This window comes from Meriones unguiculatus, chromosome 6 (assembly GCF_030254825.1).
Source record: "Meriones unguiculatus strain TT.TT164.6M chromosome 6, Bangor_MerUng_6.1, whole genome shotgun sequence".
In the NCBI taxonomy this organism is placed as follows: domain Eukaryota; kingdom Metazoa; phylum Chordata; class Mammalia; order Rodentia; family Muridae; genus Meriones; species Meriones unguiculatus.
The window spans coordinates 32,131,752-32,159,735 of NC_083354.1; the positions used below are offsets into that span (position 1 = coordinate 32,131,752).

Sequence of the window (27,984 nt, forward strand, 5' to 3'; positions counted from 1 at the left end):
GGGGTGGCACAATGGCGGTCAGCACTCACTCGGACCTGCCCATCAGTTTAGGAGTGCAGCCAGGACACCACCTCCCGGAGTTGGCTCCTGCCTCTCTCCTGGCCAAGGCAGTGAGAACTGACAGCCATTCCGACTCTTAGCTCGGGAGCAGCAGGTTCTCCTGCAGCACCCTTCTGCCCATTCTCACGTGGCCTGGCGGGTGCTGCAGAGATTCAGTGTCTAGCCCCTGAGGACAGGTCAAAACTGGAGCTGCCTACCTTCCCTTCACCTCACGTGTGTCAGAGACCCAGGGCAGTCTGTTCAGGACCTCCCACCCACAGCGCGCCTTTAGGTAAGCCCATCCCCTGTGAACGCTGTCCTAAGATGGCTTCTCCTTTTTCAGTCATGCTCTTGCTGCTCCATGCTGTGCGTGATAAGCAGTGCTGGTACTCACCTCACCGTGCCCTTTCCCACGAACCTCCCCCTCCCCCGCTGCCTGCGAGGTGGGCCATCTGCATTTCTGTTCCTTTGCAGCCTCCAGTTAGGTCTTGGCTCTGCGTCTCTGTCAGTGCTTCTAAGGATACAGCAGAGCTCCTGTTTACATGGACCACCCTACCGTCCCTTTAACAGAGAGGGTAAACTGGACCCAAATCCACTCTGGACCCCGGGCTGGGCATCCCTGAGAAGAACGTCCTCATAGAGCCCTCCCCCTCCTGTGGATCAGAATGCCAACTGGTCAAACAGGCACAGCCTTAAAACCCAGGAAACCAAACAAACAGCTCTCTCTAAGGCACAACACAGTCAATTCTTAGGACCCAAACAGGAGTTATAACAGGTCTGTGTAAGAAATGTACAAAGCCTAACTAGTCAGACCCACCCCCGAAAACGACAGACCATCTGGCAGTCCACGTGGGAGGCGGCCCATCCTGGTCTAATTATGTCCAGGTAAGTCCAAACCCCGCAGGCCACTGTTAATGCTCAGTGAGGAGAGCCATCCTCAGCTTCCAGCTGTGGGCATTGCAGGCATTGCAGGAATGCCCCTGGGTTCTCAGGCAAGGGGGTGAGCAGGAGTAGAACTGGTCACACAGGCTTATTACAGCCTTTGGTCGCACATGGCAGAACAGCCCCTTCCCAGAAGCCCAGTCAGCCAGTGACAGGATTTAGGCGGGAACACACGCCGCCTTTCTCTGGCTTGTCTGGTTTTTGGTATGACCCTGAACAGACAGTGTGTGCTCCCATCCAGACTTGGTCCTTTTCTCTACCCAGAAAGCCTGGGCAGCTGACGGTGACACTTCCCCAGGGCAAACTGCAGCCTTCATTACCCTCACCAACCACCTCATGACAAAAGAACAAGAGGGACACAAGCGAATGAATTAAAAGTTTAATTCTGAACCATTTTATAACCGCATCTCTTGAAGCATTGTATCACAGCAGGTTACAACAACTTTGGGATAAAAGGCAACTGGTAAACTGTCCAAAACAAGGCTCAAATAACACCTCTTACTGATTTACCCTACCGCACGTATCCCCGGATAAAGTTTTTGTTCAAAAACATGAAATAGATCCACCTGCTTATTTTAAGCATATTAAAAAGGAAACTAATCGGACCATTTCTATCTATTTATACAAAAGGCTACACAACGTTACACGTTTCCAGGCTACAATTAGCGTGATTATGAATTAGTGTTCTACACCATTACTCGGTTCTTAGAAATCAGAAATTGCCGTAGCGGGTTCACTAGAACATAACACTGCGAGACTTAAAAACTAACAGTTACTGCAAAAAATAAACGCTACTTCAAAGCAAGCAAAGTCAGTACCATTACAGATATTTAAAAAAACAAAACAGAAAAACGAAAAAGAACAAGCAAGGCTAGGGTCTGACAACGCCATCCTGTGATCCACTCCTGTGCACTCTTCACTGCGTGAGTCACTCCCCAAATCCATTTGTATTGTTACTCCTCGACCAAAAAGGACCAGAACAAAAAGTTTACTTCGACTGTTCCCATAGGAAACTCAGCTTGGTTAGTGTCAGGCACTTTCTGAGATACCAGCCCACCCTCGAGCCCTCTCGGCAACTCTACAGGCCAATCACAATGCAAGTTCAGACAACACAGCTGTATAGAGAAAGGCTGCTATTAATGCTGGAAACAGCAAAGGTCTCGTCTGAGTATAACGCTGCAAAAGCTGTGGCAAAAACATCAAAGTGAGAAACTTCACACATGAACACCTCCTTCCAAGGTACGGATCTGTTTTGTGGCAGATTTACACACAGGCCTAAAGCCAATCCCACCCCACCAAGTCTTTCTGGGGTTCTGCAGGCAGAGTAAAGTAGTTCACCCACACTGGCTTGTGTAAGCTTTCTTACCTAAGGGACGCTCTACAGGTCAGTATCAAACCAGGCCAGCTGATTGCTGTCACCTGGGGGCAGCCCGTCCATGAGGTCCTGGGCATGGCCCAGGTCAGGCAGCCCATCGACTGGATAGTCAGCACCTGGGTGGTGGCCACCCATCTCGTGCTCCATCATCGGGTCCATCCCCAAGGCATCCTGGCCATATCCAGCAGAGTGAAAGGAACGGTAGCTGGGATCTGCAAGAGACCGAAAATGGTAAGCACGTCTCGCCAGGGCACTGCTCTCTAGGCTCCCGTCCAGTCATCACACATCGCCAGGCTCACAGCTCCTCAGGCTCCCTACCACACAGCACCGTCTACCTCCAGCACCTGACTTTGCCCCTGACAGAGCATGCAGCAGCTTCCTGTGCTTGACCTCCCGCCTGTCACAGACCTGGAGAGAGGCCAGGAGGTTGGCAGCTCCTTGGATAACGCCTCTGGGATGGGGGGACAGCAGCAGCACCTTACACTGCTCAAACTGCTTTCATTTTCCAGAAAGTTCTTCTGGACCAGCTATGAACCATCCCTTCTAGACAACTTTCTCCAAGAGTTGTGTGGCCAAAGAAAAGCCAGGCGACAGCAAGGGATGGCAGGAGGAGTGCACACTGGCAGGGTGCCACTGCTGCTGACTGGAATTCAGGGACCACCTTTAAGTACAGCCACCTCCTCCTCCAGGTTCCCAGGTGTGGACTAGCCCCACACATACGGCTTTATGACGTACCATCCTGGCGGTATCCAAGGGCTTCTCCCTGGGCACCAATGTCCAGTCCGAGATCAGCAGTCTGCATAAATGGTACAGGAAGAATGTAAAATTTCACAACCACGCTTGAGTGTTTTATAAATATAAGATCACAAAAGTCAAAGCTCAAACTGCACGTAGCTTTAAAATAGTCACTAATTTTAAAAATACACCTACTGTGTGAGAGAGAATGGCTGCTTCAAGGGCTAGAGATTCAGCAACAAACACCCAACAGAAACATTGCTCTAACACTGAGTGACAGTCTGAGCCTGAGTCGGTGCCCTAGCAAAGCTGCCATTACCCTGTGGCACCTGTGGAGCAGGTAGGTGTGAGGCCGTGGAGGACAGGGAAAGTCAAGCGAGGGCTCAGATAAGAAGACACCGAACACCGAGCTCTCCTTACTCCCGGTTCGGAACCCGAGACTGCCTTCAGCAGGTATCACCCACTGAGACTGTGCTCCAGCTGGGAACTACGGGGTCTAAACCCACTTCCAGGGAGTTTACCACTAACACTGATTTAAAGACTTTGTGCTGAGGACAAATTACTAACAAAGTCAAAGAAGAGCAGACTGTAAGCAGTGTTGATAACCTGACTCCCAGCTAACCGCGTGGCAGGTGCCTTTCCCTCACCCTTGGAGACTCATGGGGCCCTTTGCAGTCTGCGCTCCTGGGCGTTAAGAAGACAGTAACACACGGTCACAGCCCAGTGAGAGCGCAGGAGCAAGCACGGCCTGCCTCATGCAAGGAGCTGGGCGGGCCCCCACTATCTACCTCATTCCACGCCATTGGCTCTGTCCTGAAGAGGGAACTGGTCAGCTCAACCGAAAGCCGCTTCTTGTAGTCCTGTGGCTTGTCCTCAGACATTCGGAATAAAACAGCAGCTGCGTATGTGGCTGGAAAAGGAGAGGGATCGGGCCTTCAGGACAAGCCAGCAGCGGCATGCAGAGGCAGCTAACGGAGCGGGCGGCCCTCCACCTACCCACGCCTTCGTTCCTGGAGTGCAGCAGTTCTGTCAGGGGGGCTGTGGCTCCCTCGGCTTCAATGGCCTCTGCAGCCTCCTTGTCCTGAGCAAGTTCGCAGAGGACCCCTGCAGCCACTCTTTGGATATTTTCAATGGGAGAATACAGCAACTATGGAGAAAACACAGAAGCAAGATTACAGCCGCCATAAAACTGGCATGTGCCCGCCCAGTGTGGTGTGTCAGCAGCACTGCCCAGCTGCACTGCGTGTTTCCAGGACTCTTCTCAGCCATGACCCTTTTCTCTGGGGAGCTGTGCTCTGGCCCATGCCCTTCCCGGGACTGCAGTTGCAATGCTCTCGACTAAAAAGGAAGGCCTTCTGGTCTCTGAGCCTCCCAATTTTTAGGGACCTAGAGTCCGGAAGCCAGCGTACCTGCACAAACAATGGAATGGTATTGAGTCCGCGGATTACAATCCGATTGTGAACGTCTCGGGCAAGGATGTGGAGCGCTCCAGTGCACCCTTCAACTATCTCCTCCATTCGGACTCCCTCCTAGCAGGAGAAAGGCAGTTGACAAGCCAGCACTGTTCCTCAGTTTGTAAGCTCTGAGCAGCAGTCTACTCATTCACACTCTCTGCGAAGTCCTCACAGCTTGCCCAGGGCTCGGGAATGGGGAGGGAGAGGGGGACGGGGACAAGGACGGGGGACTCCTGGGCTGTACAGGGTGAGTGGGCCCCCAAGCTATGACTTCTGCAGACACAACCAACTGTGGCTCAAGTGCAGCTGCGGAAAAGCTGCGCCGGTGCCTGGCGCAGGCTGCCCTGTCCACTACACCCGGGGACTCATTCTCCCATGCACCCTACAGGAACAACACGACCAGAGGGTGAGCACGTCAGTACCGGCAAGTTCTGCACAAAAAGACTTGAGTGTCTGAAGACACACACCCCACAGGCGTAAGGGACAGTGACTGCCCAGCCTCCCTACGGTTTTCCTTGCTTCGGGAGGAGCAGCAGCCACTCTGGGTAAGAGGTGTCGAACGAGATTCATTCCAATGGTTCTTCCTACTTGTCCCTCTATATTCCTACTGCTAAAAATCCCAGAGATGCCAGGAGAATGCCCAGAAAGAGCGCACTGAGGCAGCAGTCTAAGTCTCGACTTTGCTCTCTGTCTAGACAGCCTGACTCCATGTGGACACAGGAACTTCCTTCCAAGACTGTAGTGGCCCCTTCACTGCAAAACATCTCTGGAGAGGACCAGAACAATAACTGCAGAAAGCAAACCCACAGACCCCCAGCAATATGGGGTTCTAAAACTTCCTGTGGCAGCTTCCTGTTTTCTGCCGTGGAGAAAAGAATCTGATAGTGTTAAATGCAGATATGGCTGCGGCTGATTTCCGGTATGAGCCTGTGCATTCAAAGCCTAAGCCCACAGCAGCACCTATATCCCTGGAACACCAGAGCTTTTGTCACACCCTCTTTGGAAACCACAGCGACAAGTTACGCTTTGGTCAGTCTTTGGGAGAGGAAACAGCACATGCAGACTCACATTCACCCGCCGCCAGCTGTCATGCGCTGTACCTACCACGAACTGCTGCTGTGTTCCGCCCATGGAAGTTCGCCGCTGGGTGTCCTGATGCGCTCGCACAAGCAGCTGGACTAGCCGTGGAATGGCACCCTGCTCCCGTAGAGGCGCGTGATTTGCTGGGCAAAGGGCAAGGTTCCGAATCAACCCAACAGTTGCCTACACAGAGGAGAGACTTAGTACACAACACAGCCAAATCACAAGCAGCACTGAGTACATAAGTGCTCTGGAATCTCAGCTCCCTTCCTAGCCATCTCTCCCAACAGACAATCCCAAGTTCCGATGTTCGCCCAGCAGTCCAGCCAGCTCGGACACTCTACCTTTATCAGGGGCCAGTGCGATGGTGGGTGCAGGAGTTTAACCACAACAGGGAGTCCATAGTGAAGGCGAACGGCATTCTGGGCCATCTCAGCTTCCTGATGCCGGCTGGTCAGATGGCGCAGAGCACAGATGGCAGGCTCAGTGATGTCCTCCCTGTCACCAGCACGGAGGACAGTGCGCACAAGAGCCTCTATGCCGCCCACTTGGCACACCATCATCTTGTTCTTGTAATTGTTGCAAGTGAGGTTAGAGAGAATCCCGGCCGCACAGGTGACCACGTTTATGTCATCTGAGCCCAGAAGCTGCACCAGAGTCCCAAGGAGGCCTTCCATTCCTTCCTGTGGAGGTAAAAAACCATGCTGAGCGCAGGCTCATGGCGACCCCAGCCAAGGCAGGCGCCTGTGCAGATCCTACCTGCTTAGTCGCTGCATCTGAGAGGTTTCTGAGAGTCCAGAGGCAGTTCTGGACCAGCCGCTGGCTCGGGTCTGTTAGGTGGAGCCCGAGCGCCTGCATCCCACCTGCAGGTGGACAGAAGGCAGCGGCTCTCAGCTCGCCGGTACTTTAGCCCTCACAAAGCCTACCCCGCTATGGACTTCATTTCCTTTTGGAATTCACACAGCTTTCCCAGTCCACCTTGCCAGTGACAACTTGTGTCATCCACCTTTTATGGACATGTTTCCTGTCACCTGCAGGAAACATTCCCACCAACTCCTTTCGCTTGGCCACTTCCAGGATGTCGTCAGCCCCAAGTTCAGTTGGGAGCTGGACACAGCAGTGGGCGCGCATGGCTGGCTATCACTGTGGTGGAGGACAGCACTGCACTCTCAACAGTCACTGAGCGTGGGGCGGGGATGGCTGCACGTCTCCCACACAATGCATACCAGAGGGTAAAGGCACGAGCCGTGCTCCGCTAGCTCAGTTAGTCAGGCCTGTAAGCCCCAGTCAAGGATAGTCTGGGCAAAGGTGACCCCCATATAAAAAGTCATTTGAAACATAAATACACTTGCATTTATCACCGCTATAATTGAGCCCACCTTTGACATGATGAAGATGGTCTTTCTCAGACTCTTTGCTCACAGCTCACCTTGAGCTGCCGGCAGTGGCCTGGCTTGAGGCTCATGAGGCCTCTATTAAGCAGCTGTCCACTTTCTCTCCTTTCCCTTTATACGATTAACCTCAGAAAGTGCAACTTGCCACAAATGCTCACCAGAAAAGCTTAGGAGATTTTAGATTTTGTATCTCTACTCAGCAGGTCTAAGTGGTAAAAATCCCATTAGGCTGCTGAGACCCCTCTTCCTTCCTGTCAACACCTGCAACTTCCCACTCTTAGTCTGGCTTTGCCCTTCCTCATTCTTCTAGCTGAATGTCACCTTCTGAAACAACTGTTCACCCAGCAAGGCAAGGACGAGGTGCCAGAGTTCTTGCCAATGCCCGCCCCGAGTTCCTCCTGGAACCTCACCACTGCTAAGGACAAGGACTGCTTCCCAAGACCCAAGGACTCACATTTAGAGACATGCTGTTTCAGGGTCTGCACCCTCCTGCTCAGCAACTGCAGACAGCATCTCAGCCCGCTAAGACAGCAGCTAGTTACCAACCCTGCACTCCTTCAGCCTCTGACCCCACACCTTGCAAAGGGACCTAAGTACTTTGCACATATGGTATCAAAGCAACACGAGGCATTCTTCTGCACCAGAGCCCTGGCTAGCTCATTAGCTGCTCTGCTCACTCTACGACACGGCCCACACAACGCTCTTTTCTCTACCGAGAGCACCTGACCCCATGTCCCACAGTGAAAACTACAGGCTGCTGCTTCTGCAGTACCATGCAGCACTTCTCAGGGGGGCCTCCGTCCCTCCTCCAAGTTCACCTGGGCCCTCCTCAGGAACTGTCACCATTACATGATGTTCACGCCTGTCCTAACACAGCCTTTCTGCTCTATTCCGAGACAAGGCCTTGCCAAATAACCCAGGTAATCCTAGAACTCGTGACCCTCCTGGCCCTGCCTGAGTACTGGGACTCCAGGCCTGTGCACTGGGCTCAGCACCTGCCCTCATGCACTGTTCTCACCTCCACAGACTAAGCATGGGAACTAGCTCCCTACTGCTCCCAAGATGTAACACATGGCAATCACACTGCTTGAAATACATTAGTGCTAAGACTATTCAAAACAAACACACCAATATCAGGGTGAGCTGGGATATCTAAAAAAGTTTCTGGGCACATCCATTTCCAACTACTCCAGCTACCTGTAGACTTTATCAATCTACAAACTCATGCTTACACTAGTCTTAGAACTGACAGCACCTTATTCCCTGCGAACACAGCACACTTCTCTTTCCCAGGCCCATGGTTTCACTGTTAGCAACTACCTCTGCAACCCTTCCACTTCCTAAATTCTGAAGTGATCCCAACAAGAAGGTGAATACTGTGAGCATGGAAACACCCTAATCGTGTGCACTCACCAGCTTCCACAATGGCAGGCTTGTTGCTGGAGCACACGGACAGCACCTTCAGCACCCTGCTGGTGGTCCACAGAAGCTTCTCGTAAGTGTACGTCCTCATTATGTTCACTAGGGCTTGGGGCCCACCACTGGCCAGGATGATCAGCTGGAAGGATGTGAATGAAGCTGTTAGTCATGAGACGCAGGAGCTGCTGACAAGAGCCAAGCCTGCAGTTAAATGTATCCCGGGACCCTCTGCGCCACAGCCTCAAACTGGGGATCCCAGGTTTGTGACTCCTATGCCACTATTCTGCTCAAATCCAGGCACCCCAACTCTCTCAAGAATATAGCAGCTTAGGATAGAGAGATGGCTCAGCAGTTAAGAGCACTGGCTGCTCTTCCAGAGGACCCAGGTTCAATTCCCAGCACCCACGTAGCAGCTCACAACCATCTTTAAGTCCAGCTCCAGTGGATCCGAGACCCTCACACAGACAAGCATGCAGGCAAAACAAAAATGAACATTAACTATGAATAAATCATTAAAAAAATACATCAACTCTCACCACCTCCTCAAAGCAACCACATTTGCCTGTAGTCATGGTGAAAGCTTCAGAAAGGCCAGTTGAAAATGGGCACTAAGAGTCCCTGGCCTCTGATCTTATGAGACACTCCAGAATGAACCCCTCTCACTTCACCCTTAAGGTCCTTGAATGTCCCCACAGGCAGGTCTCACACTTCACACTTTGTTCAGGGTCATAGCCCAACAAAGCCTTACAGGATCCGTCCCACGCAAACTCTGGCAAACACTGCATTTAACCTCTAACTGCACATCCTCCCTCCTCTTCAGGGCTGACATCCTCTCAGCTGCCTCCACCTAGGTAACACTTCCCTTCCTCTTAAAGGTCCCCATGAGGCCTCAGAACAGTGTTTTCTTCTGCATAGCCAGCCCCTCTTCTCCAAGTCAAATTAGACAATTCCATCAAGGGTATCTTCTGCCCCAGTGTGAACTCAAGAGGCTGCTTCCTTCAGTGCAGATGTGCAATGTTTAAAGGCACAGAGGGACAATGTCTCTAGATGTCCACAGAGGGTAAGACCACAGCAATCAGGAGTCTGTGTGGGGACTCAACGGTACCTTGCTCTCTTGATTGCCGTAAGCTAAGATCTGAAGGCAGTCTGTTGTAATGGCCAAGAACTTCACGTTTGTTTTGTTGAGCAGAGCGACCATTTTCTGCAGGCCCCCGGCTAAGCGCACAGCCATTTTAGCTCCTTCCTGATGTAACAGGAGGTTATGCAGTGTCGTGATGGCATAGAACAGCACGGAATCCACTGGTGACCTGGGAAGGAAGAAGAACACCTTCCCTCAGCCATACTCTGCTTCCCTTCCACTTCCACCCTCCAAGTTCTGTGGCCACACTTACCCAAGCATTTTCACCAGAGCCGGAATCCCTCCAGATTTAAAGATGGCCAACAAGCCCTCGCGATGGTGGGAAAGGTTGTGTAAAGTCCCAGCAGTGCAACGAGCTGTCTCTACATCGTTTGTGTTCTGCATGGTGCGCACGATAGCAGACACCATCTGAGGAGAGCGCATGATGGCGTGTCTGGAAGCTTCTTTCTTGGAAAGCTGATGAACCATAACGGCGGCTTTATTCACCACCACCTAGAAGGCAGGGATGAAGAGGTGCCGTTAGTTTCCAAATGCAGACATGGGGTGGCCATGGGCACCCGAGATTCCCCAAAGCAAGCTGAAAAGCAAGCTGTGTCAGTGCTCACCTGGTCTTCATCATTTAGCAGTTTTGTCAGCTCTGGAATTGCACGTGTGGCAAGTTCGGCATCATCCTGATAGTTAATCAAATTGACTACTGCGTGTTTCAGCATTTGTGACGGCTCGGCCAACCGCTGGACATTAGTGGGGTGGGCAGCATCAAACTGTGTGGATGGGATCTGCATGCCCTCATCCAGTGTCTCAGGGAACATGGCGGCTCGTACCCTCTGAGCCCTCGTCATGGCATACTGTCCGTCAATGTCTGGAAAGGGAAATCCAACACTCACTATTCACGGGAGACTCCGCTGTCCTAAGTGCTGCCCGGGATGCTGCCCCCCACCTCCCTCTCCTTCCCACTCGTGCTCTGTGTCTGAGAAAGTGACCTCTAGAGCTTTCAAATGCACAAATGCTTCTTTACCAGCTACTTGCTCTTGCGTGAAGGACTGGGAAAAGCCTTGCTCCCACTCATAGAGGACTTGGGAGGTGTCCACGTCTTCTTCCTCAGGGTTGCCCTTGCCACTCAGGGAAGGAGCTGTGGTGGTGGCACCAGAGTGGATTCCAGAGTCCAGGTATGACTGCTGCTGCCAGTGGCTTACAGCAGCCTTTCTGTCCGGCTCCATGGCCATGTCCAGCTCCATCAGGTCAGCTGGAAAAGCAGAAGATGTTAGAGCACTGAAAATGCTACCTAAAGCAAACCCCTGTGACAATGACCCATTGAAATCCTTTTAGAAAGGCAGCCAAGGTGAGCAAAGTGATAGCCAGTTCATGCTCACAGACAGGAGTGACCTAATGGCACTCAGGCTCCAGAAGCATCTGGCTGGCTTGCTGATTGTGTCACCAAGCTAGTAGTAGTGAGCAGAAAAGAGCAAAAGGTGGCTTACAAGCCAGCAGGGAGAAGAGGAGCAGCAGCTATGAAGCAGATGCCCAGTGCAATAGCCTCAGTTTTATTTGCATCACAAACCTTGAGTGGCCATTGTCCACACAGGAGTGTCACAGCAGTTGTGCGATAAGCTTCAGATGTCCTGAAAAATTCAATTGAGTCATTAAGATTTAAGCTCAATTTTAATCCAAGTCACTGTGATTCTGCTGCCTGTGTTAGGCTATGTTCCCCACACGCCCAAGCCAATCCCCAGGGCACACGCTGAAAATGCAGACCAGCCAGAGCTCCACCACGGAGCTTGTGAGTAAAGGCTATGTCCATGCAGCTCTTCTCACAGGAACACCGGAGCTGAAGGAGGACAAACACTCTCCAATGAAAGCCAGCAAAGGGACACTACCCAAAGCCCAGCCACACCGTGAATCCCTGAAGGCTGCACAATGGCCGGCGACCGCACATCCCAACACTCAGGAGGCAGTGGAGCTTAAAAACACCACGTTCTTATCAAACAAATCAGCTGTTTTCCCCGATACAACAACAGTATCTGGATCAGAATGGTGATTTATGCAATTTAAGAAGCAAAATGACTTCAAGTCAAACTCTGACGCACAGAAATACGCTTGTCAATAAGATTTGTCTATGTTCAAGCAATGTTGTACACACCATGCAACTGGCATGGGTACCCTGTGACCAGCAGAGTGTAACGGAGATGTTACAGGTGAACCTAGCTCCAAATTATGTCTGCATTTTGGTTTTACTGTACGAAGTACAAACTCACCAAGACTAAAATGGAAGCGTAAGGCTCATGGTCTCTGGGTCCTCCGTGAAGAGATCCCATCATTAACGTCTGTCCCAAGCAGGCTCATCCTGCATTAACAGCTAGCGTAATGAGTATGTGCAAATTAACTGTGAGTGTATGAAGGACAAATAGGACCCATAGGTGCGACTGCATTTTCAATTCATGCAATGGTGTTTTCCAATGTTTAATGAAGTTGGAAACCTCACACTAATGACCAGTGTTTAAGCAGAGGGAACGTACTGACTTTTTCCTGTTTTCTGAGAAACTGCTCACTCTGAAGACCAGGCTGGCACTCGTGAATGTTGGGGTGACCTGACTTCATCAATCCTCTGAGGCTAAGCAGGTGTACTCAAGCTGGACCCTTGCTTCAGGCTCCGCAGTAAAGGAGTCATACGACAGGGCCCTCTCCCTCCAGAACCTCTTACCCTAAGGAGAGGGCACAGCCGTGTGGTGGGTGCAGGAATTCCCATCTTTAATCAACAAAGATGTCCTTTGTGGGGAAACAGGTGTGGCCCCGCCTTGCTCACAGTGCTGCCGCCCGTCCCAGCCCCACTGAGCCTTGCAGAGGGGAACCTGAACCCAGCCTGTATCTAAGCTCCTCAGTTGGCCACACAAGCAGGCCTGGAGACCGGTCGGTGCCCCTCGACCTCCCTGGGTTTCCTCCTCATTGGTGCACAGCCCAAACACTTAGCACATTACTGAACAACATCTGTGTATGTGCTGCCCTGGTGACTTGGAGCACGATACATAATTTTATAGGGGAAGTTCATGTTCTGAACTCACAATATCTGCACATTAAGAGTCCTGAACACAGAACGCATAAACAAACAAACATGTAATGCACATGACAAGCACCGGTGCGCCTCACAGCAGGCCACAGGGCAGGGGAGAACAAATGTCAAAAGGGAGTGGACAGGGTTAAGCAGCAACATGCAAGCCAAAGAATTCCCTGCAGACAGATCCAAAAATGCAAGGATTCTTAGCATTGTTCACCAAGAGAGCCTGTTAAGTCCACCTGGGGTAGAGCAGGGCCTTGCCCCAAAGGAAACTTTTCCTCACCAGTCTGCAGGCCAAGGGCTGGCTCCCTTCCAGCACACCCTGCCAGTTATTAAGGGACCGATCTTACAATTCCTGGGAATCAATGCTTTCTAACTACCACTGCGGGAGAATCTTCAACATCAAAGGAAAAAGCTCACAAAGAGCAAACTCTGCAAAAATAGACTGTCCTTTTAAATCAGGTAGGTGATGCCTCAAATCCGTTAACCTAGTGTCCTCCCTATGAAGCTTGGAACAAAAAAAGTAAGTTAAATATTAACCAAAGTTGCAAAATACTCCTGAAACAATGTAAAGACCTCAAACAGGAAAGAGAAGAAAATGGTGCTGGATCCAGGAAGCAAGGCGTTTGTTTCAGCAAGAAGCAGAGGGACTCACGAAGCAGCCACCCCAGCTGCCTGTTTGCCGACTCCTGACAAGGGCACACGGGGCTCGAAGGTTCTGCATCTCCTCACCCAGTCTAAGGGACCTGCGTACAAGGTCTCTGCCTTTTTAAGTGTATACTTTTCCAATTATCTATGCGCTCAAAGACTCCCTATCTATAAATGCCTTTTACGGAGCCAGTACAGACTTACACTAGAGTTATTTTCCAAGTTCCCATCAGAATAAAGTTAACTTAATTATTCATCTTCAAAGAATTCTGAATTATTACTTATGGGTAACATCACTGAAGAAAGCACGCACATTATAAGACCACATACCAACATATCACTTTTCAAAAACGCACAGTGGGACAAGTCCAATTATTTAAAGAAAATGCTGCTTAATGCTGCAATGTCATAACCTTTGCATTCATCTTCAGGATTAAAAAAGTTCTTGACCAACTGTGTGAATCTGGAAGTATCTAAGCCCCAATCCTAGTCTACTCTCTGCTTACCCTCTTCAGCAGCGTATTCTGGAGCCTTCCTGATATGACCTGCTTTGGAAAGCACACATGAAATGTCCTCAGTACTGTCCTCAAACCACAGGCAGCCAGGCAGACTGGCAAGCACACCCAGCTCTCCCATGACTGCACCACCACCCCACCCAGGCCCCGCCACCGAGGCAGGAACAGTGTTCTTCTTTGATCAGTTCTAAAACATCAATCCTACAGTCAGCGATGGCATTTTGGTATTATATAAAATTTACAGCTAAGTATTCTTTCAAATAAAAATCCTGCATGTCAACCACTATGAACACCAGCACTGCAGTGAATGACCACAGAAGAGTTAAATTAAATCCTGCCTCCTATTCCTGAACAGTTAGTCCTTCCTCACTTGCTTGTTTTAATACATAGAAGACATTTTCTTAACTAATTCTAATGATAATTGCCAGGAGCACTTATCATTTTAAAATTTTTAAAAACACACTTTATGTGTTTTTTAAGGTTAAAAAGAACATTTAAGCCTTTGATTAATAACATCGATCTCAACCAAAGCGGCTCCAAAAACTGACAGAATGCGAGTTAATACCAACTCCACAAAAGGGACCGGACAAGCCACCCACTCACACAGGGCTTGTCATGGTCTCACCTCCCACACTGTCTGCCACTTCCCAGCACCCACCCCACCCTGCAGGGTGTCTTCTACCTGTCCGGCTGAAACCTAAACCCTTGGTCTGCCTTGTCTGTCCTCCATGTCCCGGCTGTCAGATTTCTAGTGTGGCACTTTTATTTTTATGAAGTACACAAATGCACTACACCAATGAATACAAGCTAGTACTAACTTTGGAGCACAAAAAGGTGTCTGTTGCCAAAACGGTCTTTCCCAGACATCACCAAGAACATGTCATTAAAAAAGCAGGTATGGACTAGCAAAACGGCTCAATGGGCAAAGGCACGTGCTAACAAGCCTGGCAACCTGAGTTCCCTCTCTACGACCCACAAGGTGGAAGGAAAGGACCAACTTCCCTAAGGTGTTCTTTAATGTCCAGGTCACTTCACTGCATTTAAGCTGAGACCCCGTCAACACTCCGGAGGCACTTTTCAAGACAGCATCATCGAGAGAAAGCAAGTATGCGGGGAACACACAGAGGTCAAGGGGCGTGTCAGGAGGGCACGTTCTGGTCTGTTAACCTTCTTTAATGAAGCTGCTGTAACTCCTGAGGCGGATTCAGGGAAGCCACGCCAACACTGCACAGCTGCTCTACGCACCTCCTTGAGTCCCAAGGGCTGAGGTAGCCACACTTCATGAAGCTGCACTTCCTTAGGCTTTTCATGCTGCATTCCTGTAACACTCAAAATTTATTCCCAGTTTCCTACACACAAGACTATAGCAAAAGCAGACAGAAATGGAAAACAGGTCTTCCAACCAGTCGGAATGACCTGGACGACAGAGAAACCGGTAGAAGCCGTCTTCACCTGTACTCACTACATTAAAACCACACCTACATTCCACCAGATGCCATTAAAAGAAAAAACCAAACTAATGCAGCCTTTAAGTGTGTGTTAAAACTGAAGCCCTAATGGAAAGTATAAAAAATATGTACACACCCCTATACATACACAGACCAAATTCTAGGCACCACTACCCACATGGTAATTTTAAAAATAGCATACTAGAAACATGATTAAAGGCAAAAACCCACAGCACAGCAGGAGCAGGACAAAGGAATCTTTACAAAAATACTCCACAGAGAACAAGAACAGTGAAGTGAGCAGGAAGAAGAGCGAGCCCCACATTCATGGCTTTCTGCCTGTCTGCTCATTAACCTGGTTACAAGCATAGCTGGCACCAGCTATCATTTAACACCTAGTAAGTTAAAACCTCACTGGTTAACGATAAAGAATCAGCAGAGGCATGCCACCTGTACAGTGAACGGAAACGCTGCCAATTGCATCAACAGGGCTGAAAAATGCTCTGTATGTTAATATTCACCTGCCCAACAAATTTTATGTACTTTTCCTTGGTGGCGCTACAGTATCATTCAAGTCAAGGTCATGGAGCTAGCAAAGACTATTTCTTTATTAATGAATATTTAGAGACAATATATTTTGACCATGTTTTTTCCTCTCCCCACCCAACAAGCAAAAGCAAAGAGAACTAAGCTCCGACTCTTAGAAATAAATGCAGAGCCACCATAGTGAGGTGTCAGGGAGGCTCCCCAAGGCGGAAGACAGACAGAGCAGAGCACTCCAGAAGTGGATAACCACAAACAGGGAATATATGCTATGGGAAGGGCACTAAATAGTGACTCATTTAACACAAGCAGGGAACCTGAGGATCAATAAAGACAGAGAATGCTCAAAGTGAACCAGGAACCACTGAGCAAGTAGTGTGAGTCATCGGTCCGAATTCCCAAGTTCTCTGGGGGCTGGGGCATAGAAGCCTAGCTGAATGTGTACCAGGCCTGCGTCAGCCAGCCCTCCACCCCAGAGCTCACCAGCAGATGGAGGGGCTGTGAGACAGAAAGAAAGCAGGTTGGCCAGGAAAGGGGTCAGTGCAGCCTACTTTCTCAAACTGAACCTGTCACTGAAGAGTGAAAAGAGAGCTATCCCATGTCTTCAACATTACCAAGCATGCAAACACACCGGCTTTGCAGAAACCGGCAGAATATAGACAAATTTAAAAGTGTCTCACATGTGTGCACACACACTGAATAACTGTAATCAAAATAGAATAAAACGGTACATGCCCAATAATGCATTCTTGTATCGGACAGCCTATTGCATGCTAGCCAAACACACTGCATTACAAGCCTAAAGGCTAAGTGACCTCCCACAGGGACTCTACAGATGTGGAGACCACTCTGCCACCTTGCCTCAGAAGGCAAGAATGCTTTGTAAAAACCTAACAATTCTTGGGGGAAGTCATGTTTTTGTTTTTTCTTAAACAGGCTTGTACTGATGTCCCCAACGATGGCTTTGAACTCTTTTAGCTTCCCAACCACTGAACTACGTATGCCCTTCAGTTCAAGTCCTCATCTGTATGCAGCCTGAGACAGGTGCCCACCCTTGTCAATCCAGTCCTACTTCTGGTTACCCATCCTGGTTAAGTCAATGCTGCCATCACCGTGAGGGGCAGAACTTCAGATAAGCAAGTAAGAGTCCTGACAGCTGGCGTCCATGGTCCAGAGTCTCGGTGGTGAGTCACTAAACGCCCCAGAGAGGGAGCGCTGCACTTCAAGCTCCCCACGGTCAGACTAGACTACAGGCGGCCAGTGCCATTTCAGGTTTTCCTTTCTTTCCTTCCGAAACTCCTCCTCATCTGCACTTGTTTCGAGCTTCACTTCCCGGTCAAACAAACCAGTCCCTGGCATGAACTCAGGACTGAAACTTCTCTCCTTCAGCGTCTAAGTCTGCAAAGTGCTCAGCACATACTAAGCCCAAGTACACGATGGACTACTCTACACATCAAAAAATAAAGTTTTACCGAATTCCTCAGCCCTGCTGCTGTGAGCTACAGACACCACCACACGTAGCTGGTGAATGTGCACCCCAAGAATTTCATTTCTCGCCCTCACACTTTCCGTGTGTCACAAGATGCTGTACTTCTCATCTGTCCAGCCAACAGATGGTGGTTCAGTTCCCACCTCACAAAGCAGAAGCAGGCTTCTCCGACCTTTCACTGTGCCACACCCTCACAAGACAACAGGAAGTCAACTTTTTTTTTTTTTATTAAGCGGACTAAGCCACTTGAGGAAGAAACGAACAGAACTGGTTTTTAATAGAAGGTTACTAAGAAAGTCATCTGTTCAGTGCTTTCATGTAAACCTTCCAAATAGGTTGTGTGATCAGGAAAATGGACAGAATGATCATGTAAGCCACAGTTTTATTTGGCCATCAAGACCAGTATGTAATAGACCAGAATACAGGTTCAATCTGTGTAGACTTTTAAACTCGTTAAAGACCACAGACACCTGCCCGCGTGTTCGTGTCCCCACACACTGGTGGCTCCTTCTTGTGCTTGGTGACTTGGCCTGGCACTTGTGGGATCACACAGTGCTGATGCTCACCTGATAGCAAGCCAACCCATCAGAGTGTAAGGCAGCGAGCACACCAAGGACCCACGACAGGAGCTCAGGGTGCGCCAGGCAGCTGCTCCAAAGACAGAACTCAGCCTCTACCCGCGCCCCAGCAGCCATGTCAGCTTGAGCTGGCATCCAGGGTCTGGCAGGTTTCCATACCAGCAAGCCTCACAGCTCTGAAGTTCCACGATCTTTACAGTGTTACAGAAAGCCAAGATTTTACTGAGAATGTGACTGTATTTTATTATTTTTATTTTGGTTCAAAACTTCAAGGAATTGTCCCTCACCTCTGTTCTCTTGTGTCTTCCAGTGACTGTGTCATTCCCCAGGCAACACGACACCCCACTGGTGTTTCATTTTCTCAATTTGTCAAATTGTGATATAAAAGAAACAGGTTTCAAACAAACATCCTAAGAGTAACATACAGATTCCCTTCACTTACCAAGCAAACATTTCCGCATCCAGCACATGCTAGAATGCCCACAGGCTCTGAAAAAGGACCCACCAAAGAGCTCCAAGACTTTCTGAAGGGCCAGGTATAGGCTGCCTTCAAGGCAGGACCAGAAGGGTTTGGCAAAGATGTGTCAAGAAGCAAGCAGAAACACTCAGGAGAACTCAATCCCCTATGCAATGGCCTGCACACACTAACAGGCTCCTGCCTCCTTTCAGAACCAGTGGTTTAATTGAAAAGTGGGGGTGGAGTACAGCAGAAGGTGTCTGAAAAGAGCTCAATCACAGAAAGTTCTCTGGTCGTCAGTAGGAACTGGTTGGATTGTCTGCTGCATAATTAGGTTCTTGTTTTTCTTCTTTTAGGCCAGGTCTCTCTGTGTAACCTGAACTTGCTAGGCAGCCTGGTCTGCCTCAGCCCACTGTGTGCAGGTTTCCAGTGCTGGTGACTGGTCACTTATTCCTGCTATAATGAAGAAGCCCTGTAAGAAAGGAGGGGCACCAGTTAAGCAGGCGCAACAGGAGGGGATCACTGTGAGCGGGCGACTTATTGTAGAGGCTTAGGCCGGCGTAGTAACACTAGGCAGAAATAGAACTGAGTGTTAGGAAAGAGCAATTTGTAAGAGGAATGAAAGATGAGTACTAGAGCCTGAGCCTGAGCTTTGGTAGGAAACGGCGCCCATCTACAGCAGGGCTATTTGCAGCAACAGCCACCAGTTATCTGTGGCTATGGTTATTTAAGTTTAATTTTTAAGATTTCAGCTTTTGAGTCATGCAGCTACGCTGTGGATGCCCACCAGCCACATGGCACCACAGATCACACTCTGCACTGTTAGCCTACAAGCAAGAAAGAGCCAGAGGCACCAAATGCTGAGTGACCACAGACACTCACCAGTGTAAGTAAGAGCTGAGCTAGTCACAGAGCTCAGATTTGTGAGCAGCATTCGCTGACAACAAACAAGGGGGCAACAAATCCACAAATCCCTGTCAGTTTTAGACATACACACCAAAGAAGTGCCTGCAGGGGAAGCCAGCAACACATATCTATACCTTCCAGACCATTATCAGACCAGATAAGGGAGGATGGTAGAATACTTTTTTCCAAAATGGGGTAAACAGGTGACAACAGACAGGGACACATGACATCAGCCCATTGTGCACCATCAGTCTGAAGGAGGCCCAAGGTGCACAACACAGGAGCTCATGCTATTAGTGAGCTGGGTTAGAGCCCCAGTGTTCCGCACAGAGGCTTCGCGGCCTCCAGTTTTAGCACTGAGCTCACTTAAGGAGAACAAAGGTATAAAACATCAGGGGCAGTTAAAAGGCCTTGGCCACGGGTAGGCCTAACTCTAAGGTGGCTTTCAGAGTTCGGCAAGAAAGTGATTCAATGCTAGATATACCTGAGAGAAAACGGCACAGGACTTGCAGAGAATTTACACACATTCTGAAAGGAAAGAGAGTGAACAGCACAGTAGAGTAACCTGGGAACGGGGACAGCTGGGGTCAGTTCCCAATTCACTGCCTCATAGAAATGCACCATGATGGGGAGCCAAGAATTTACAGTGAGGAGAGAAACCAAGGCCAGCAGTATACATTTACAAATCATAGTTTCTACTAAAAGCTGGATAGTGAGTGTGAACCAAATAGGGAGGGGTTCAGGGACCAACCCTTCAACTCAACAACTCCAACACAGGTCAGAGATGAGGAGAGAGCCATGGAGCTGCCGCAGCCAAGGATGCAAAAAGCTTGCCCTGATGTGGTGGCCTGTAAGTAAGGTGAAAACTCCAAGCAACTACAGCAACAGGGCTAATGCTACAATGACTGGATGCCCAAAACAGGTAACAGGCAGTCCTGGAGGGAGGGGAGTTAAAAATCATTAATGCCATAAGACACTGCATGTCTGTATGTGGACAAGAAGAATCAAGGAGGCCTCAAGAAAGCACCAAGGTGGAGGGGGAGAATGGTGAACCTTACACTCTTGTTCTGATCACATCTGGGACAATTACCACAGCTCACCCAGAGCAGACGGTAAAGGGACAGTCACAGAGGAAGTCTGGCCATTCTTCCAATTGTTCAATATTATCAGCAACGAAAAAGAACACAAGCTGGGCACAGTGATGCATGCCTGTAATCCCAGCACTGGGAGGGCAGAGGCAGGCAGATCTCTGAGTTCAAGGCCAGCCTGGTATACAAAATGGGCCCAGGAGAGCCAGGGCTACACAGAGAAAGAAAGAAAGAGAAAAGAGAAAGTAAGGATGGAGGAAATGGGGTGGCCAGAGGCAAAGAGTAAAGTACCCTGGGGAAGTTGAAAGAGCAGGGATAGGCTGTGAAGCCCAGAGATTGGCCAAAGGAGGAGCAAAGTGCTGTTAAGCTGAGTATTCACCAGAGGACCTGGTGGCCATGCTTGGAATGCAATGGGGAGGCAAAGCTCTGAGTAGGAGATAGTGGAAATGTGCAGCAGAACCCAGGGAGAAAACAAGATTACTACAAGAAAAGATACTGAGGAACTGAGGGCTCAAAAATGCCAAACACAACACCATGAACAAGTTTTGGTCAGACCATAGATCAAACCAGTCTTGCTGGGGGTAAGGGGGGCTGAACTACACAGTAAAAATGACGACATGAGCCCTCTGCATTCCGGAGTCATTGAAGGGAATTCTCACTACTAGGAAACAACAGGCCAGACCACACTTGAGTTGGCCCAGTTCTCAATGTGTTCTGGTATCACCAGGAGTCACAACAGGCCTAAAGGAGAGGAAGACAGTGAGCCAGGTTCTGATGTGCTGTTCCAGGAAGGAGAGGGCAATCCAGGCAGACACCCGAGATACAGACCATCAGCAGGGGGAGGTACAACTTGAAGGCACCAACATCAAAGTTTGGAGTCTGACACAGAATGACTGCTCCCAAGACCCTTTGGTCCAGTGGTACAAAGCATGTAAAAAGAGGGCACAGGAAATGCAACAGACACCAGCCTCCTGATGACCAGATCCAGCCAGGAGCTGCAAGAGGTTGGAAGCAGGTGGCCTCTGCCCAGGGAGAGTGAGGCCAAGTAGCACAGGGTAAGACACCTTGTCCAGAGGGCAGTGAGGCCCCCACTGTCGAATGGACCCTTGATGCAACTCAGCAGGCCATGGTTCCAGCTGGGCCTCTAGGTGGGGAGAAAAACCTGGCATCAAACAGTCTTCATAGAACTTTACTGAGAAATGTCATAGAGAAATACGAGCTGCAACAGAACGATAATAAAGAAACACCCAAGACCCTTCATACACGGGCAGACCATTCTAAGACCAACTTTCTTCTACCACGTGATCACAACAGCCTCCTCCCTCAGCCTCCACCACGCTGAGCAGACAAAAGGAGCCACCATTCCAGGCACAGTGTCTTCAGCATTAACCACGCTGTTCTCTTAAGCACAGCTTCTCTCATTGACCTTCAGGGCTTTCTTGTGCAGCAGCACCATTCTCCACCCTCCAGAGTCCGCTGCTCTTCTGGTATTCCTAGACTTCCAATTGAAACTTCCGGGACAGGAACAGGGTCAGACAATGTCTGGAACTCTGCTTCAGGACCCAGGAAATGTTAACAACACAGCCAAAAGTAGGTAATAGACATCTCTAGCAGATCATTATCAGTTGTAAAGTTACAAATGGGCTAAAAACCTAAATTAATGTAATAAGCTAGATGCCAGACAACCTGCACATTAAACTTATAACTATTTTAAAATACTAATTCAGTACACTGGCCCCTAACACTTGTTTCTATTTCTGCATCTAAATGAGCCTTACGGTGTTTAAAACTGTATTTGATGTCGTACAGTCTTTCACAGGCACAGAGCGAAAGCTTTCCTACACGGGACTCGACTCTACCCTGGAGCTGCTATGGTTGCTATGGCATTAAAAACGTTTCAAGAAACCCTGCGATGTGGCACTTCTTTACAACAGTGCATCCAAAATCTAAAAGCAAACTCATCCGTATGTTCTTGCCCCTAGTTCTACAAAGGAGCAGAGCCCTTCACCTGCTTATTCTGTATTAAAGAAATGTTGGATGCAGTTTTGCAGCCACCACCCTGCAATGTAGCCAATTCTTACGCCAATCTAAGTTTAAGATTTTCAAACTGCACTCCCAAGAAATCTTGCCGTGAACTCTGTTCCTTACAGTTCACATGGCGGATGCCTGTAAGCATATATTCACTTACAGAGACACACTACCCATCCCTTCAGCTATTCAAAAGCCAGAACAATACAGTTTTAAGTAGGCCCTAAGTCCAGCTTTTGTACTCTTTCTATCTCTTCAGACCAACAATCTGCTGACCACAGATAAGGTTTCTATGACATGAAGACTTAAGAACATGGAATAAAGGTTATAAATCAGTTTTTTAAGCTGTTACACATATCTGTTATAGATCTGCTTAAAAAAAAATTCAATGGAAAAATTGAGTTAAATCCCAAGTAAAACCAGAAGAAAAAAACGGGAAGTGCTTGAAGCAGTTTCCCATAGAATCTAGACCAGCAGTTCTCAACGTGGGGGTTGTGACCCCCTTTGGTGTCGAATGAGTTTCACAAGAGTCACCTAAGAACATCAGAGAATAGATATTTACATTACAATTCCTAATATTAGCAAAGTTACAGTTACGAAGTAGCAACAGAAATAATTTTATGGTTGGGGTCACCAGCATTAGAAAGATTGGGACCCACTGATTTAGATGGCCACAGCTTTCCCACTTCACTGAAGGGCAGGAAACAGAACAGAACCTTCTGAAGAGTGCTAAGAAACCAGGTCTAGGAAAACCTCTGGAATAAGACACTAGCCAGGTACACTCTGGGGGCGGGGGGAGGCTTTCTAGCAGCTCGGCGAGGACACACAGGACTATGGGATGGGTGAGGGCTCGAGCAAAGGCGCATGGATCCAAGCTGTACTAACAGCCCAGATACAGCGCTGTCCTCACGCGGCACTTTTGTTGTCTGTCTTGGCAAGGTCTTTCTGTCCTGCTGTCCCAGCCTTCTGTGCTGGATTGCAGGTGAGCCACCCCAGGCTCTGACGATGCTTTTGAACACCAGCTCACCACACTGAATCCAGGCACAATTTTAAACAAAAACCACTTGACAAACTCTGGGAATAAAAACCTTGCTAGCAGTAAGACTGAACCATTACAACTACGTTGCCCACCCACACACAGACTGGTCAAACGCAATGCACTGCTAAGATAAAGCACACTCACCTGACCTCAGAGTAACACTGCTTGCTGCTCAGTTATTAGCCTCATCTACACTCAGCTTAGCAGATTCTACTGAAACTAGGGAATGGGTTAAAGAATGGGCAGGGCTAACAGACCACAGCATCTGTGGCATTTTCCAGCACTTAAGGTGCCTAACACATTGAGTTTGGAGACTTAAGACCACCATGAAGGGCTCGTCTTCTCCAAGATCCATGAGATCATTAGCTCTGGCTAGGTTTCCAGGACCAGGCATTTCCCTCTTGTTGAACCGGTTTAAGCCCAGTTAGGCAGTTGCTTGTTCCCCCAGAGTATGCAGGTCCATCACTGTGCCCTCAGGGTCTACCCCGCCATGCTGATCACTGTTACATTCAAGGCATCACAGCTCGGTAGGCCTGCTGGTTGCTTCCCTCCTTTGGGATCTTGTACTGTGACTTCCGGTTCAATGAACACTGATGCTGCAGTCATGGCGTCCTCTGGGCCCTGGTCGACAGGCACGGCATCTTCAGCAACAGGGACTTAACTTCCCCTTCTCGGGGCAACCAAGGGCAGCAGCAACAGCCTACTTGCTTATTTTGGCAGCTGCTGCACAGATTTGGCCAACAACTCAGAAGAGGCTTCTAGTGCCTAGTACTGGGAGTTTTGTTAGTCCGTGGCATGTGAATGAAGCATTGTCAGTCCAGATGAGAAAAACTGCATTTTAGCTATATATGTATACTTACACACTTACATGTATTACTAATTTTTAAATTAGTTAATAGTACAACAAACAAGCTTGCGTGGGGGAAGGCCAGGCCTCAGGTCTCCACACAGGAACCACCTACAACTAAGGCAGGCGGAGAGCAGGAGAAGTGACCCACAGAACCAGTCTACAACCAGTTCCCAAGGCCATATGGCCAGCCCTGAGCACACGATACAAACTGAGCACGTTGCAGTTAGTGTGTGCGGGTAACAATTAGTGAAAACAGAGGCTGTGAATCTGAATGAGAGCAAGGGGGTACATGGGAGGGTCTGGAGGAAAGGAGGAAATGATACAATCTCAAAAAATAATAAAAGCAATAAAAAAGCCATAAAGCAAGAAATTTGTATTCATGTTCCCACGAGTTCCAAAGGCTAATAGATCAACAGCTGTGGACACAATTGGCATTCTATTTTATTTTAGCAAGTTTCTGAAAAAAATCCCCCAATCTAAACTCAAGAATCCTTCACAAACTGACCACTGAAAAACTAATTCCTACTATGCTTCACTCTGGTTCTGCCAAGCGGATTTGAAACAGTATTTTCAGAAGACAAGCTACTAAGAAAGTGGCTGGACTTTGTCCCACTGAGTGGTGAGGCAGATCTGTAGGAACCAAAGCACTGAGTGTGACGGTGCAGACAACTTTCTGGCCACCAGCTCTGTGCCCAGTTCAGGGCAGCACTGCACTCACGTTTACAGCTGGAATCTTCCTTAGCAACCTCTGAGAGCTGTCACCCCTTACTCCCTGGAGCCTGAGCCTTTAGTTTCTCACACTGTAGGTAGAAGCACCCTACGCTTCCCCAAACTGACTGCAGTTACCCTTTCATGCCAGCCTTTTAGCTGGTCCTCTTCACAGAATCATCGGGATCAATTCCACAAAAACTTGCCGGTGTGGAGGAACGTGACCTGTGTTTTGTCCACTGGAGGGCGCTCAACAGGACCAGACTTAGACTGGGAAATCAAGGTCTTAAAGGAGACACCACAACTAAGTTCAAGAGGTATCTAAGTCCTGCCCGGCCTCACTTCCTTCTAAAGCTTTTCTCCCCAAGATTATACGCGTTCTTCCAGAGCAGGTTAAGATCTACCCCAGCACAGAAATCTGGGGTCCAAGCTGAGTGAAGCTCAGCCTTGCATAACACGCTTCCCTAAAGACCTTTCTCCAGAGTGTAAAGTTGTTCTAATTCACTTTCAATTCACATAACCACAAGACAGTGCTCCTTTCGCCCTGCTGGCTGAGCACACCCACTGCACTGCTGAGCAGAACCTCAGGGCTGACAAACCTCTGAAAGCTGGGCCCTCTCCCTGAGGACAGAGGCGGCTGCCTCCACAGGCCTCACGCTGAGGCAGCTGCTCACCTACTTTACTAGTCACACTACGGAATAAAGATTGTCTGCAGAGACTGTTTTAAATAACAGACATGAGTTGACAGAAAGAAGCCACAGGGGGAAAAAAATCAAAAGAAACGGAGTTTGTGAACGCTCTTTATTAAGAGTCTGCTTAGGACCAACCTCAAAGCACACTAAAAATCTGCCCCCAGGTGATAGGACCCCAACCTCACCTAACGGTGGAGACTTCACCTGCCTCCATCTACTCACTGTCCACCATCACTGCCTAGAAGTATGGCGGTGACCCTCAAACAGTGTCCACCCCAGTGCACAAAGGCTCTTGTCCCTGCTCTGCCCTGCATTTATCTGTGAAAGGCTCCACCAGTTCTTCTGACCACACATTTCAAAATACACTCCGATGGAGAAACCTGTCCCTTCATCCCCAGCCTTGGGGATGGCATTCTGGAGCTAGCACTAAACCGTCGTTCATCACAATTTCTATCCCACCATCACCACAACCGTGGAGACTCGCCCACAAGCTGAAGGCATTATACAGGCTCCAGACTGGAGGTTCTCAATCTGGGGGCCGACTTCACAGGGGTAACCTAACCGCTTCGGAAAGCACACATTATGATTCCTGAAGTACAAACAAAGTTTATGGTTGGGCCACCACAAGAGCTGTATTAGAGTCGCAGCATGACCAAGGCGATCAGCGACAGTTGGACTGTACCCCTTTGGCACCGGCACATGATTAAACGCGTCCCTGTTTGAGGCTGGTCTTCTTGCAGACTGTGAGGCCCAGGACTTTTTCCTGACAGCCTGCTTCCTCAAGGACTTCAGCCTGGGAGGGTCCGGCAGAGAAAGCCGTCCACCAGTGTCCAAGTTCCCCGCCACCACTGAAGGCCCCGTCCAGACTCGGCCTCCAGGACAAAGGTTGGGTCACAGAGCGACTGTGCCCAGCACGCCATCAATGTTGTCTTCAGCGAAGGGCGTTCTCAAACAAACCTTGAGGCACCGCTTTCTTAGTAAGTCGGGCTTTTCTGAACGTTTCAGGGTAAAACCAAACTAAATGTAACAGTGGCCTAAACTCCAAAAGTTTAAGCCAGAACACAAAATCCAAATCCAGAAGCAACAAGCTTAAGCAGCGCTCACCGAGGACTCCGGGCAAGCAGTCCCTCCTTCCCGGGGCGGGGAGCGTCCGCGAGCCACAAGTAAACAGCGAAATGGCTTCCGAAACCCAGACAAAACGCTGCACAACTTGGCCATGTGAAAAACATGAGGCCGACTTCATCAAAGGCAGCGCTGCCGTCCCTCCAGCCTGCCGTCTGCTCTAAGCCACCATTATGCACGGCACAAAGCTCCCGTTTCACGAAAACCACTCCTCGATTTCCTCCCGCCGACCTCCGCATACCAGCAGCCCGGCCGCTCTCCAGCCGGCGCTCAGGCCCGGGGGGAGGGGAGCCCCGAGACAAAGCTGCCCGCGGCCCGCCGGGCACCCGGGGCGGGCAGGGCCAGCGGCCTGGGCAGCGCGGCGCTCGCCGGCCCCGCCGCTCCGCCTCGCCCGGGGGCCGACGGGCTCGGAGGAGAAGCCTGGGAGCGGGCGGACCCCAGCTCGGCGGCTCGCGTGGCTCGCTACGGGCGCGCCCCCCCCAGCCGGGTCCGGAACCCTGCGCGCACACACGCACACACACACGCACGCACACACCAGCGGCCCGCGGCTCGTCCCAATTCCGCCAGGGTCTCGGCCCCGCGGCCGCCGAGCCCCCGCCAGTCCAGGCCGCCCCCGCCCAGACCCCGTGCCCGCCGCCCGCCCGCCGCAGCCAAGAGTTTGGCGACTCCGCCGTTTAAAGTTGTCCAGATCCAAACTCCCACAGTCGGGTCGACGCAGGGGGGAGGAAAAATGCCCGCCCGCGCCCCGGGAGCGAAGGAGGCGCCGCCGCCGCCGGCTCGGGGGCGCCCGCACCCCCCGGCCCCGGAGGCGGAGCCCCCGCCCACCCCGCCCCCGCCGCAGCCCCAGCCGGGACGCGAACCGCGGTCCTCGCCCGCCCCCTCCCCCCGCGCGGCGGCCGTCCATCCGGGCTCCCGGCGCGCGCCCTCCCGCCCGCCCGCCCGCCCGGCCCCGGCCCGCGCGCCCCCGCGGCCTCCCGCCGCCGCTGCCCGGCCCGCGAAGTTTCCCGCAGGCGCGGCGCGAGCCGGCCCGGCGCGGCGCCTCACCTCCGGGCCGCGCGCGCTGCTCCCCCGCGGCCGTCCGCTCGCCCTCGGCCTCCCCGCGCTGACGGCTCGGCGCCCACCGCGCTCCGTCTCCGCCTCCCCGGGCCCGCGGGCTGCGCACGACACGAGCTGCCGCGGCCGCCACCGAGCGAGGGCTTAAGATGGCGCCGCACGAGGAGCGCTTTATAAGCGGCGCCGCACCGCGTA

General features: G+C 50.4%; 1 protein-coding gene across 1 annotated transcript; it reads right to left on the reverse strand.

Annotated features, from left to right (window-relative positions):
- Positions 1-1,345: 1,345 nt before the first annotated feature.
- Positions 1,346-27,942, reverse strand: Ctnnb1 (catenin beta 1). Its single transcript, XM_060385050.1, has 16 exons — positions 27,781-27,942; positions 11,135-11,195; positions 10,592-10,819; positions 10,182-10,435; positions 9,830-10,068; positions 9,544-9,745; positions 8,433-8,577; positions 6,385-6,488; positions 5,970-6,308; positions 5,650-5,808; positions 4,501-4,620; positions 4,088-4,238; positions 3,880-4,001; positions 3,092-3,152; positions 2,348-2,568; positions 1,346-1,940 (listed from the first exon to the last, which is right to left on the reverse strand). Exons 2-15 carry the CDS (start codon positions 11,145-11,147, stop codon positions 2,360-2,362), a joined length of 2,346 nt encoding a protein of 781 aa, XP_060241033.1. The 5' UTR covers positions 11,148-11,195; positions 27,781-27,942; the 3' UTR covers positions 1,346-1,940; positions 2,348-2,359.
- Between the last annotated feature and the right edge of the window lie 42 nt (positions 27,943-27,984).